General features: G+C 40.4%; 1 protein-coding gene and 1 long non-coding RNA gene across 4 annotated transcripts in view; one reads left to right on the top strand and one right to left on the bottom strand.

Moving 5' to 3' along the window:
- pax2a (paired box 2a) overlaps positions 1–7920 on the top strand; it is a 37125-nt gene extending 29205 nt beyond the window's left edge. Inside the window, exons 9-12 of one of the 3 annotated variants that reach the window (XM_088422206.1) lie at positions 3206–3394; positions 4621–4722; positions 6442–6528; positions 6676–7920. In XM_088422206.1, coding sequence (XP_088278332.1) covers positions 3206–3394; positions 4621–4722; positions 6442–6528; positions 6676–6797 — 500 coding nt within the window. In that variant the 3' untranslated portion in view covers positions 6798–7920. Of the gene's footprint in view, positions 1–3205; positions 3395–4620; positions 4723–6441; positions 6529–6656 lie in introns of all 3 variants that reach the window. The other 2 variants (XM_088422207.1, XM_088422205.1) reach the window with 2 other exon arrangements.
- Positions 1–13004, bottom strand: part of LOC148420010 (uncharacterized) — an 83582-nt gene that overhangs the window by 20963 nt on the left and 49615 nt on the right. The window lies entirely within an intron of this gene.

The following is a 13004-nucleotide window of genomic DNA, read 5'->3' as shown; positions in this document are numbered from 1 at the left end:
ATCAAGATTGGGGTGATGATAATGAAGCTCAAGGTGAATGTTACAATCATTCCTAACTATAATGACTAACACGATCTGTTAAGCGCAGGGATTTTTGAAATGTGCCCTATTTGAAAACGTTAAAGAGACTAGATAATTAGGCAAAGGCAGGAATGTGTGTTATTGCAATAATCCTTTAAGCGGACTGCGCTTTCTTTTCCAGCAAATGTGACAGCTTCGAATGAGCCAATTAAACATAGCGTTCGCTTGTTACAATACACACACTTCTGCCACATAGTGTATTCATGTCAACCACGCGGTAATGATTTCATCACAAGGACAAAAAGGGATGCTATTTCTTTCTACTGTATAACGAGTTAGCTAGCTCGATGGAAATTACAATAGAATAATTTGTATGATTAACAAAATAAATTGAATAGAAAATGCTATTTTTTTCTCATTTATTTAGAGAGAAAGCTTACTTGACAGCTAGCTAACAAGATAGCTCTATAAATAGCTCACTACATCCATTTAATAATGTATCAGTTGAGGTAGCGTCCTGGCAAGCTAGCATTCACGCTAGCTAACAAAATAGCTCTGAGATAAATACCTCTTTCTGGTGTATCTATTTAGATATACAAGTTAATCTATGTTAATGACAATGTGATTCATATTCCTGAACTTCTTTGAAGCAAAATTATAGTTTAAGGTTTGGTTGAAAAGTATTAAAAGGAATGTTCATGAAAATCGTATTCAACTAGGTGGTTGTAGTGACAATGTTAAATACGGTGCATTTGAGCTGGACAGAAAAATTATGTTGTCGTTGTGTATGTAAAACTATGAAGAAAAATATAAATTGACTGACAAAAGAAAAATACGTTAATGATCCAGTTGTATTTAGTTTTGCAAGTTGGTGCAAAGAAAAGAGATAAAATAAAACTTGAGGTCCTTGCATTTTGCATGACAAAAACTTACGAATAGTCGCCTCACTTTCATTGACTTCTCAAAAAAATCATGTCAAGAATGTTCATTAGTTTTATGGTTAAATACTGGTATCAAGTTCAACTTAGTTTACTTGGGTTCAATAAACTTAATTTATCTATTGTTGTGCAGTTTAATTATACATGTTTGGTCTGTTAAAACTAACCCAATTAAAATTCACCCCTTACTACAGATAATGGGATGGTGTAGGGCTGTTACCTGGCCGTATTTCAAGTTACCCGTACATGCGATACCAGTATCAGCCGATTTCTAGGAGCGGTTTTATGATCACAAATTAGAAATAACAAAATAGAATAAAGGAACATTTCCAATAATTTCATGACATTTTAACTAAAACACGGCAATGAGTTAGCTTGGTCTTACTTTAACCTTTGTGCAGTATTTTGACCATTTTTGGGACATTTTTTACTACATCATTCTCATAGTATTTTAGCCAATGGATGGCACACGGTTGGTCGTGTGATAACTAAGTGGTTGGACCATTATGAACTTTGACATGTTGTCATTATCTGGGTGAAATTTCAGCTCCATAACATCTTCTTTCAATGAGTTCCCGCGGACGTGAAATGTCTTTGATGTAAAGACCAAAGGATTGAAGTAATAGTGTTATCGGCAATTTAAAAAGTGAAAAAAAAACTAGCATTGAATATCTTTACATACGTTTTTGCAATTAAGGCAAAAATACGACAAAACCGACAGAGGCATACTTGTAGAACATACTAACTACACTGAAAAAACAAAACATGAGAATGAACCCGCAGCTTGCGTTGAGTGTTTCATCGGCATAGAAACGGGATCGTCTTGTGTTTTTCCAAACCTAGTCAACTAGGTTTCATGTACGTCCTAATATAATAATGTTCATTTTACAAACATGCAATTGATCACTACATCGCCAGCGGCCGCACGGACGCGGAGCGGAAAGCAGGATAAATGAGACTCGGAAAGTCCATTGTGGCATTCTATGGGAAACGTTGCCTGATTCTCTGGCATTAGGTTGATAGTGCTGACAGGGCTGTATCTCCCCCTCCATAGAGCGGCCCTTATCTTAATGAGGAATCGCAACACACAGTCTTGTTGTAAAACAACAATGATGTGGGGAAGCAGCTAATGAGCCTATCATGGTGTCGGGAAAGAGCCATCCCTCCCGGCAGGCCCCAGCGAACAGAGGAGGCTCTGCGGCAGACGCGGGAAGAGTCCACACAGAGCGTACATTGATTGCATAGGTTGGAGAGGCAAAGTCGGCGGAAATGAAAAGACGCCGGGGCTCATCAGCCAAATGAGATCAAAGCCTCGGCGTCGGCGTTGTACGCTGGCCAATGCTTGCGCTGTTTGTTGGGAGAAAACAGCCGTGGGATGATGTTTTTCTTCCCCTCCCCTCAAAACCAAACAAACATTGGGAAATGCTTTATGTTCTTCATGTTTGGTTATGTGCAATATAGTTGTATGTATGGTTCCGCTTCGTTGGAGGAATCGCTGCTCAAATGCCAAGCGTTTTTGTAGAGCATTTTAAGGTATGAATACAGAAAATGTACAGTAACAGTCAAAAGTTTGGAAACCCATTCAAATACCAATGCCGGCTAGCTATTAACTCCTAGAAATGCAATGCAGTGAGGTGAAAGTCTTTACGGGTAATAAAGCATCCTCCACTTCATCAAATTGACTTTAACTTTGCTTGAAGCAATGGTTCTTAAACATTTTTCAATGATGTAAGCCATGTAAAATATTCAGCTATCTACCCCATGCCCAGCAAAAAGCATTTTGGTAAAGAAAGAAAAAAAAAGACATCAGTGTCTGTTTTAATAAACTTTGTTGATAGAAAAAATTGGAGCCAATCTACTTTGAAACAAAGTATAACAACACACTGCATGAAATTATGAAGCAGTTAGAACAAGCATACCCTTTGATAGGACAATGCAAAAACAAAATGTTTGTTCTAAATACTTGATAATTTCATGCATTTTTTACTATAGTATACTTGCATGCTATTTTTACTTCCTTTTTCTACCAAAATTGATCAAAATCAAAATTGTCATTTATCAACCAATTTGAAGATGTGATGTTTTGTTTCTAGTAAAACTTTGATTTTTGTTGTATTTGTTTGGGTTTTTTTTTTTTTTTTTTTTAATAGTATCAGTCATAAAAAAAACTATGCAGGTGTCCCTAACGAGGCGTCCCGCGTGATCCGTACATCTGGAAAATGGTTTCCCCTTGTCTTTCCACCCAGCGGAGCGTCACCCATCCCATCCACCTTCCATGTGCTTAAAGCGGGAGCCCCATGAGGCATCCTTTGCCCCCTTCACCCCCTCCTCTGTTGGGGAGCCGTCCCTAGCTGACATCTTGTCCCAGCAGTCCAACCTCTCTGTAGATGCCTCTACTGCCCGTGGCCCTTGCTACAGCCAGCAATTTATAGCAGGTACAGCTTTAAGGCCCCACATAAGCCGATCCAATTTGCATTCAATTATAACAACTAACCCATTTATTTGAGATTTATCTGTATCTGCCAAGGAGGAGCATGCAAAAAAAAAAAAAAAAAAACAACCTTCCCGGCTTTTTTTTTTTTAACTTTTGTTTATACAGAAGCAATACAGCTTCCCGCTCATTAACACTAACTACCCTCTCCCCCTGTTTCACCCCGCTTTTCTCCCGCTATGACCTCTCGCTTGTCTCTGGGCTTAACAATGGGCCTCCTGGACCTCCTTGCCTCGTGACGGGCCCAACGTCTGAGGGGGCGACAGGAGGCCAAATTGGGGAGAAGGGGGCGAGGAATAGGGCTGATGCTCGCTAGGCCCTGTTTTGGACCTGTGGCTCAGTGTCCTGTGTGCCCCCTTCATCAAGCCAGACCCGCCGCTGTCACATTTAATTAGAGGGCTGAATGCGGAGGAGAGATCAGAGAGTGCTCTCGGTGGCCTGCTGTCAGTTTTAAAGCCGCTTACATCGTTGGCTTATTAACGTCCTTGATGAGAAAACGTCATCATTTCAAACGCTCTCTCTCGAAAGTCACGTGGCGTCATGCCCTGGGATACGCTGATGCCGATATGTCCAATCCATGTATTGTATATACACTGAAACTAAACTCATCAAAAACCGTGTAATTGTATTCTTAGTACTTAGAATAGGGATGTTTGATCTCACTTTTTTCAGACCAATACTAGTACAAGTACAACACTTGAGCAGTCACTGATACCAATACCAAGTAGCAAAACCTCTAGTATTTTGGATACACAAAATTTCCTGAAATTGTCCTTAAAATTTCATGCAATTAATGCCAATGTTCTATTCTTCTAATGTGTACGTTTTTGCTCATAATCGTAATAGTGCTCCAAGAGAGGGATTGATTATCGTATCAGCTGCTATCACGAGTACAAATACCTTGGAAATAAGTCCAGGTATCTGCCCGATACAGGCGCATGGTATTGGTACTCGCCCATCCCTAATTAGAAATAATACAGGTTTATAAGTATTCAGTACTTCTGACTCTCTCGTTGGCACATTTCTCCAAATCAGAGAAAAAGTGTGCTTACTTCATAATGTACATTTGTCACTCTGAATTGAGATTTGCTAAACAAATGAAAAACATTTGAGAAAAATACATTGTACATTTAAACACCAAAAAATATATCAATCCATGTTTCCTTCCAGGTCGAGACATGGCGAGCACCACCTTACCAGGATACCCGCCTCACGTCCCGCCGACGGGGCAAGGCAGCTACCCCACATCCACACTCGCTGGAATGGTTCCAGGTGGGCGACACGTCGTACTTTCAGGATCCTTCGGTTAATCTTTTTAAAGGAGTATGAGGTGGGCTCTACTCGTGCATCCTTGTTTCCGTGACAAGAGGGAAAAAAAAAACAACGACAACCGCCTCCTAACAGGTTGGCTAATGTGAAAGCAGAGGCGGGATTGAGGCAAGCTTGTTATAGCTGTGTTAGATTGCGGTTTGCGTCTGAGGACGAGGACATTAGATGAACTCAATAGGCGATCACCACAATCAGTGGCCATGAGATAGGACAGTTCCTCTCAGTTACACTCCAGCTCCCAGCGCTCATTACCCTTGCCGTGTCCACACGGCACACTCTCACCAGCCCTGTCGATAAACAGCGCCGTTCGCTCCTCTCTTCGCCTCCCCGGACACCCGGGGCTGCCGAGCGTATCTCTTTCCCCTCTACTTAACCTGCAGTTCAGGTTCATAGCAAACAGTTAAGGGTCAAAACACAGAGGCGTGGAGGGCCTGTAAATATTTAAATCACTATCTCTCCCCGGGATGAGCTCTGGTTACACGACAAGCTGGGGTGAATGAAAGAACGCCGCCGGAAACAATTCAAAAACCCCTTGATTACTCAAACGCCTTTTGCGGCATCAAACTCCATCGCTCTAAGGAACTAGACAGAGAAACCTGGTTTTGATGGGAAAACAAATTCACGTAAGCATGAACCAGTTTCCACAAAGTAATGCAGTTGAGCTCAATTTGGTAGTTTTTGACGAACATCGTTATTCGTCTTTTCAATATGACAGCTGACAAAAGATCCTGAACTGGTTGCCAGCCAATCGCAAGGCACACAGACACCGAACGGCCAATCACATTCACAAACACACCTTGGGGTAATTTGGAGTGTCCATTCTATCTACCATCCATGTTTTGGGGAATGTGGGAGGAAACTGAAGTACTTGGAGAAAACCCATGCAGGCACGGAGAGAACATGCAAACTCCATACAGGGAGGCCAGAGTCGGACTCATGCTAGCAAGTCTTGCACCACACAACTTGACAGTTGACAATTTCAGCCATTTAAAAAATTTTTGAAACACTTATTTACTCTCGAAATCTATGGAAAGCTACGGAATTTACTTGTTTAAATTTTCATTGAACTTTTTAAGAGCTATTTCTAACACTCTTGGCTCAGTGAACTTGGAATTTTAAATCAATGATGTCTGTTATCTAAGATGGATGAATAGATAGAAGAATGTACAGCAACATCATTTTACACATTAACTAAATATTTGAAAATGTTTCTTTGCGAACAGAGAAATAGCTTCTAAAATGACTTCTAAAACAGTGAAGTTGATTTAATATTAATAGTAACAGATTAATATAATTAATATATCAATAGTTTGATTTAATATTATCTACTGGGATTTCTCTAGCACATCCGAAGTGATGATCTCGATTGGACTTAACTGTATAGCGCAGTGAGAGGTGTGTACAGCTCCCAATAAATCAATACAACTGTATTAATGGCTGCAAACGAAAATAAAAAAGTAGGAATTAAGAAGAATAGTGCTGGTTTCAACTCTCGAAAAATTGTGTTCCCATTGATATCACGTGCATAGTCGGATGTTAACTTCCAAGCAGGACAAAGAGAAAACACACAAATACAAAGTGAAAACACTCATGGATTATGTGGCAAACAGTAAAAGAAAAGTAATCAATATTGGTACCATTTTTTTTCTGCTGTTTCTATAGGAGGGGACTTTTCTGGAAACCCTTATTCTCATCCACAATACACTACTTATAACGAAGCATGGCGGTTCAGCAATCCAGCATTACTAAGTAAGTGACTCTTGTATGAGAAGTTTGTAAACCATCCGTTGCATTTGGAGATAAAAAGCGTCTTGCACACAAGTCTCATGTGGATACCATGGTGTTTTCCAACGGCTCGTTCTTCTGTTAACTTTCAGGTTCCCCTTATTATTATAGTGCCGCATCCCGTGGCTCCGCACCTCCCACTGCTGCCGCTGCCTACGACCGCCACTAGTTACCATGGAGACCAGCTCAAACTGCAGGGCCACGGCTTCGGCCTCCATATTGTCCCCGTCTGAGAAAACACTCAGGTCAAAGGGAATTTGTGAGGAAGAGCCAGCAGGTCACGCGGACGAGAGGAAGGAGCGGCAAGGTGGATGCCAATGCGTCAACGTCACACACTTCGGCCCATAAAAAGTCACCGCGAACATCACACCCTCACTGTCTGTCCCACAGCCCCCGAACATTTCCAGAATGACTTTGAAGAGATTATATAATTATATATATTATGAAATATAAATTGAAAACTTGTGAAGATTCCATGTGGAAGGAAAAAAAAAAGGCTCTTTATTTTTGCCTCTTGGTTGCTGTTATTGGTGTTGTTCCTTTTCTCATGCATCCTCGCGATCCTTTCACATCCTCAGCGGCGGTATCTTTGTGCTCTTAAAGACCCTGTAAAGTGAATTCTGAGCTATAGATCAAAATGCGTACATACAAGGACTGCAACACGTGATTGTGGCGATATAATGATAAGCTATTTTTTGACTTCTTCAGTTTATGAAATGATTTTTTTTTTTTTTTTGCACACAGTGACACAATTTGGTGACTAACTGTAGAAGAACCTAAGTGCATTTGTTCACGTAACGGGCAAAACTGCAAGTTTCTTTGTGTTACGTTAGCAAGTTAGTTAGCTAGCTAGCTAGCTTGGCCTACAACCTGAAGATGCATCTGGATGCCACAATTTACTCAACTGTTCAATGTTGTTATCAAAATTCCCAATTAACTAGGCAATGCGGGGGATGAGCCCACTGCTTGTCCAGTGTTAGCTTGCAAGCTAGCGGATAGCTAGCTTCTTTCCCAATGGTGGGAAAAACAAACTGGTGGGATATATTCTAACCGCAGGATTTAAGTTTATTTTTGCAATTGAAATTTAGAAAACATTTATTTTCACTTTACAGGGACTTTAAAAGCAAACAAAGCAAAAAAATGCTTTCATAGCTTGGTGGTAACGAGAATTGTGTTTGGAGGTTTGACGTTATCACCCTGGCTCCATGTTGCCGAAACGCCGTGACTCTGGTGGTTCGGTTTTGTTATCGGTAGCATTTTCTCCTTGCTGACCCCACAAACAAACGGCAGCATCAACTACCAATGTGGCAATCAATCAAATGTAAATTGTTTTTCAAAATAAACGTCAACTCGGAATTTTGAATATGTTAAGTTATTTTTTTCTCACAAATTTTAATGTAAAAAAAAAAGCAAAGACTTTGAGCGTAGTTCACATTTTTGCTTATATTCCTATGTCCATGAACATCCTTTTTTTTTTGCACTATACTGTACCGTAGTTAGTTTATTTTCCAAATCCTCCGATTTTTTTCTCCCGTTTTCAACATGACAAACGTGGTGTGCGTAGACATCAGTAAAAGTCAGTCAGTGGACTTTGTAAGCCATAGCTCCTTGGCTACACTTAAAAAAAAAAATCCCTATTCAGCTACTTAGTCATACCACTAGATGCCTACAGTTGAGCATACCAACTGTAAATTAGCTTCAATGTATGCCTTATAAACCTATTTGTTCAACGCCATACCACTTCAATGCCATTCACGCCACTGTCCTTTGCCTCACGTTTAACTCTCGCTGTGGACTGAAAGAAAATATTGTTTCCTTTTTTTTTTGGTGACTATTTTGTGAATGTACTTTTAACTACATTTGCCAAAGACTTAGTTTGATATTTAATATTTTATTTACAGTGTACATGTGCATACATGAAGCAGTATTATCTCCGAAAACATAACGTCGCTAACAACGTTGACGACGAGCGAGGTGAAATCCGGCGACTTGTGTTCCCGCTGCTTTGTAGAACGATTTGTGAATATTGTGAGGACAATTCTTCTTTGTAAATACTGTGGCGGTATCACACTACTGAAGCGGCTCCCTTTGTAGATAAACGGACCCATGCATTTTACATGTGTGTCTTAATTGTCACGTTGTGCAGTAGAGGAAGGCGCAACTGCTGTGTAAACCCCGGGCTAACATCGCAAACCGTAGGCTGCCCTTGTCATTTCTTGTCCACGATAACGCCATGATGATGTTTTATGTCACTATGCAACAAGTTAAATGGCTTTCTGTATCATCTTTTGTTGTTGGGCCTCAGACTACGGAGTGCGGCATAACTCCGTTGCTTTCAGCAAGGGTTAGTGGGTGGCAAAAAAAAAAAAGAAAAAAAAAACAAACGACATTACTGCTGTCCCGTCGGCCATTTATAGATGTTGTGATCATTGGGTTTATCCAATTTACGGTCAGCTCTCAATGTATAGACGCTTTCATCTCATTCCGAGTAACATCCTCTGGTACCGTGATGTCGCGCTCGCTTATTTCTGTCGACATGCAGCTGGACATGTTGGGGGAAAAAGTCGGGAGGGCAGAGTGCACGCCGCCATCATTTCGACGGGAATCTTAGCTGCGCTAAGTGGAGTACCTGTGAGGGAATGGCTCTGTAGTAAAGACGAAACAGGAGATGTGTCATGGACATGAAAAAAAAAAGAAAAAAAAAATAAGGATTTTTGTGGAGAAAATCTATATGGAAAGCCCTGTGGCCTCAATCATTGCTCTGTTTCACTTCTGTTCCAATTCCTTTTGTGCACATGAGAAATAAATTCTTTTATATGTCACTCAACGACTCCCGCGTCCATCTCCTCGCCATTCACTTCATAAGACCAAGGATCCAGACCGTGAGGATTCTGGGTGAGGTCGTCGCCGCTCTTTCTAGCGAATGTGCGGGATGTACTTAATCCAATTTAGTATTTAATTTAACAACATTTTGACTGATTTCCGAAAACACACAGAATGTGTTTTGTTGGCTTGTTATTACACTGGAAAAGCACCTGTTACCATATAACACTGTTTACCCCCCCCCATCAAGGCGTTGGCGTTAAAACTTTTTTGAGTGGTGTTGGAATGCCGACATTTCAAAAATTACTCTCATATTCTAGTCTATATACTGTAGTACTAAAAACTTGAAGAAAATAGGACTTGTGAATATTTGTGTTGCTTTGCATGTAATTATGAAAATGTGAAAGTGCAAACATGGAAAAAAAAAGCTTTTGACTGGCAATGTTTAAATGTACTGGCAAATATGTTTAAACATGAATAATTATATGAAAAAAAAGTTGGAAACTGTCATGTCAGGATTCTGGTTTTATTGTCAGAAATCTCACTATAAAATCTGAGAATTCAGACAATGAAATTCTCAATTTAAAGTAGGGAACCTTGGCTCTCAGTTAAAAGAATTAAAAGTCAGAATTCTCACTTTACAGTCAAAATCAGAAAATAAAATGTGACTTTAAAGTGAGGATTCTGAGAAAAGTCAGAATTCGAAGTGCAAAGTGATAATTACTTGTTACTTTTCAATTTAATCAATTCTCAGAATAAAGTCAGAATTCTTAGTCAAAATATTGAAAAGACAAATAATGACAAAAGTGTGAATTCTGAGATTAAAGTGAGAATTCTGCCAACTTTTTTTTTTTTAACTTAACACAGGTCTTAACCCTTTTCCACAGCAAGTGTTCAAATGTATTTGCAAATCCATTGAAACGTACGAGGTTAAATGCTAAAAAGTTAGCATTTTTCATTTGTGCGTCAGTTTGTATCAACCTCTCCAAACCAGTTGTGACATATCCGAAGTTCACCCACAACATAAATTTGAGCAGGACGCAAATAAAAAAAAAAAAAAAAAAAAAAAAAAGTTTGCACCCACACACTCATGTTTTACTTTTATTGTGTTGAAAGGCTAAAGCCTCACTCCGTTTTGATTTCAAGTTCTCCACTTCCTCCGCCTATTGTTTATTTCATGGATCCCCTGTGAAGCATCAAAAGCCGGCGTTTCTGTCAGCCCCTAACCGTACGACGTGTTTGTCATTCAGGCCTTGTTAAAAGATGGCTACACCCACAAATGCCCCCTCTTCTCCCAGCTGAGAATTCCCAATGGTAAAATTATTCCATTTAGACAGGAACTTTTTGTCACTACCCCGTCTAAATTGGCATATCTGGCTCTCTCGTAGAAACCAATAAACTGTGAACCCCGCATGCATCTGTCAGTCAAGCTCATCTTTACTTTGGCGGGCCAGATGACAACAACGGCCCAGCCGGCAGAATCGGGGCGCACTGATTGGCTCTCATCAGTTAGGCATTACGGAAAGCACCTGTCATCCTCGGGGCTTCTCAAATCCGATCGCCGAGGCCCCGCCAGAGGGGCCGTTGGGGCTCGCATAAGATTTACTGAAACACTTGGCCCTCATTGTCGACTTGGCTCCCCGAGACCCTAGAGCGAGGCCTCTTTGCCGTGATTCGTGTCTGTCACTGGTAATATATACGCCGGCTGACGGGATGGTGGACGTACAGTATGGAAATGCCGCGTATTGTGAAGTCAGTTGGATGGACAGGAATTTAATGTACAAACAGCGGATGATTCATGAGCTACATTTACACGATTTGTTCAGAAGAGGCTTTACGAAGATTATGACTGATGAAATATAATGTTTTTGGCTTATCGTATCTGTAGTCGATAGATGCGATGTCGCTTTGTATTTTGCTCGTTTCTATAGTTCTACATCAGCGTGAATTTCAGTTCAGTTGGACTCGCTTTGGATTACCATTCATTTCGGTAGGGTACAAGAGTGCTTTATAAAGCTAAATCTCAAGCGATGACAGCTGAATGTTTTCGTCTGTAGGTCTAGGTCAGTGCAGATGGTCCTTCTTTGTCATTCACATTATAAAGCACTCCCTGAAAGTGCGGAGGTGCTCACCAAAGGTAGGCGTTCTACAAGCGATGGGTCAATAGTGTTGGTTTGACATTGTCTTTCTAAAACATAGGTGTCGAACTCCAGTCCTCGAGAGCCGGCATCCAGCATGTTTTCCGGTTTTCTTTCCCAAACACACCTGATTCAAATGATTAGGTAATTAGCAAGCTCCGCAGTAGCTTCAAAATCATCCCAAACATTTGAATCAGGTGTTTTGATGGAAAAGGTTTGAAAACATGTAGGATACCGGCCCTCGAGGACTGGAGTCCGACACCTGTGTTCTAAAACATATCCGCACAATAAAGCACAACTAAATATATATTTCAAAATTTTGCAAAGCAGAAGGATTCATATTCGTTTTGATTTGATGCACACATATTTTTTAATTAAAAAAAAAGGATTTCCCGGTTCAAAATGGAAGCGCCCCTAATATACATTACATTATACTGGACATTAAAATTGTAAGATTCCATATTTAATGGTCCTGAATAAACTATATTGTTGGAATGTTAATTTATTTAGTGTTTTGACACTATTTACAATCATACAATCGTGTTTAGCATATGGTCATTTTTTAAAGACTTTTACTACAGCTCCCCGACTCACTTAGTTGCGAAACTCATCTTCATTTACTATGTAAATCTGTATAATACCGCCCCCAGTGGCCAAGGCGTACACCCCAGAAGAAACTGCACAAACGTCAATAGGCATTGAAACATGAATGTGCAAAATGTTTGACGCGGTTTTTTTCTATAAACGGTTGATTTATAATAATAATAAAAATCCAACTACCGTGTAGGAATTTTGTACAATCAGCGTTATGTACGTATAGCATCCATAGCAAGAAGTGAAAGTGTCACATTGTTTAGGGACGTCACGGCGGCGGTGGCGGCGCAGTGACGCCCTGTCATCTCCCTGCATGGGGAGCCTTGTCGTCGGCCTCATCATGTGGCTGTCATAGTTGACGCTGGTGAGGGGAGAGGCTAACTCCGCTGTGTCAATCAATGAGCCCTCATTAGAAGCGGCTTTAATTAGTGGCGGCGGTATTGTTGCAAAAGATGCCTTCGTTAGCTCTGGTAATCCCCAAACGGATCGGTCGGGGAAGAGGCGACAGCGGAGTGTTGCAGTACAATGAAGTGACTCAGTGTGCGTCGTTTATTGAAATGAAAGCGGATTTGCTCGTTTTTGTCAAGTAAATACTTCTACTGGCAGCCAATGCCAGAGTTGTGTTACAAAATTCTTTGTAAAAATCAACTGAGAGGTTTGACTGTACATGATCCACTATACCTTTTATTTAAATTTACTGAAGTAAAAAAACAATTTAAAAAAATTGGGGGCAAGTAAATTTTCTTATCACATTGAGGAGCAAACCGTGGCGAGTGAAAGAAAAGATACTGAGTTTTTTTTTTTTTCTTGGTTCGTTCAAGGTTGCAAACGTTTGTCAAATGGTTGTGAAACATCAGTTTGTACTGATCTTGTTGCCAGAAAATT

The sequence above is a fragment of the Hippichthys cyanospilos genome, chromosome 8 (genome assembly GCF_059441005.1).
Source record: "Hippichthys cyanospilos isolate Australia breed blue-spotted pipefish chromosome 8, RoL_Hcya_1.0, whole genome shotgun sequence".
NCBI lineage: Eukaryota > Metazoa > Chordata > Actinopteri > Syngnathiformes > Syngnathidae > Hippichthys > Hippichthys cyanospilos.
This window is presented reverse-complemented; position numbering and strand designations above follow the sequence as displayed.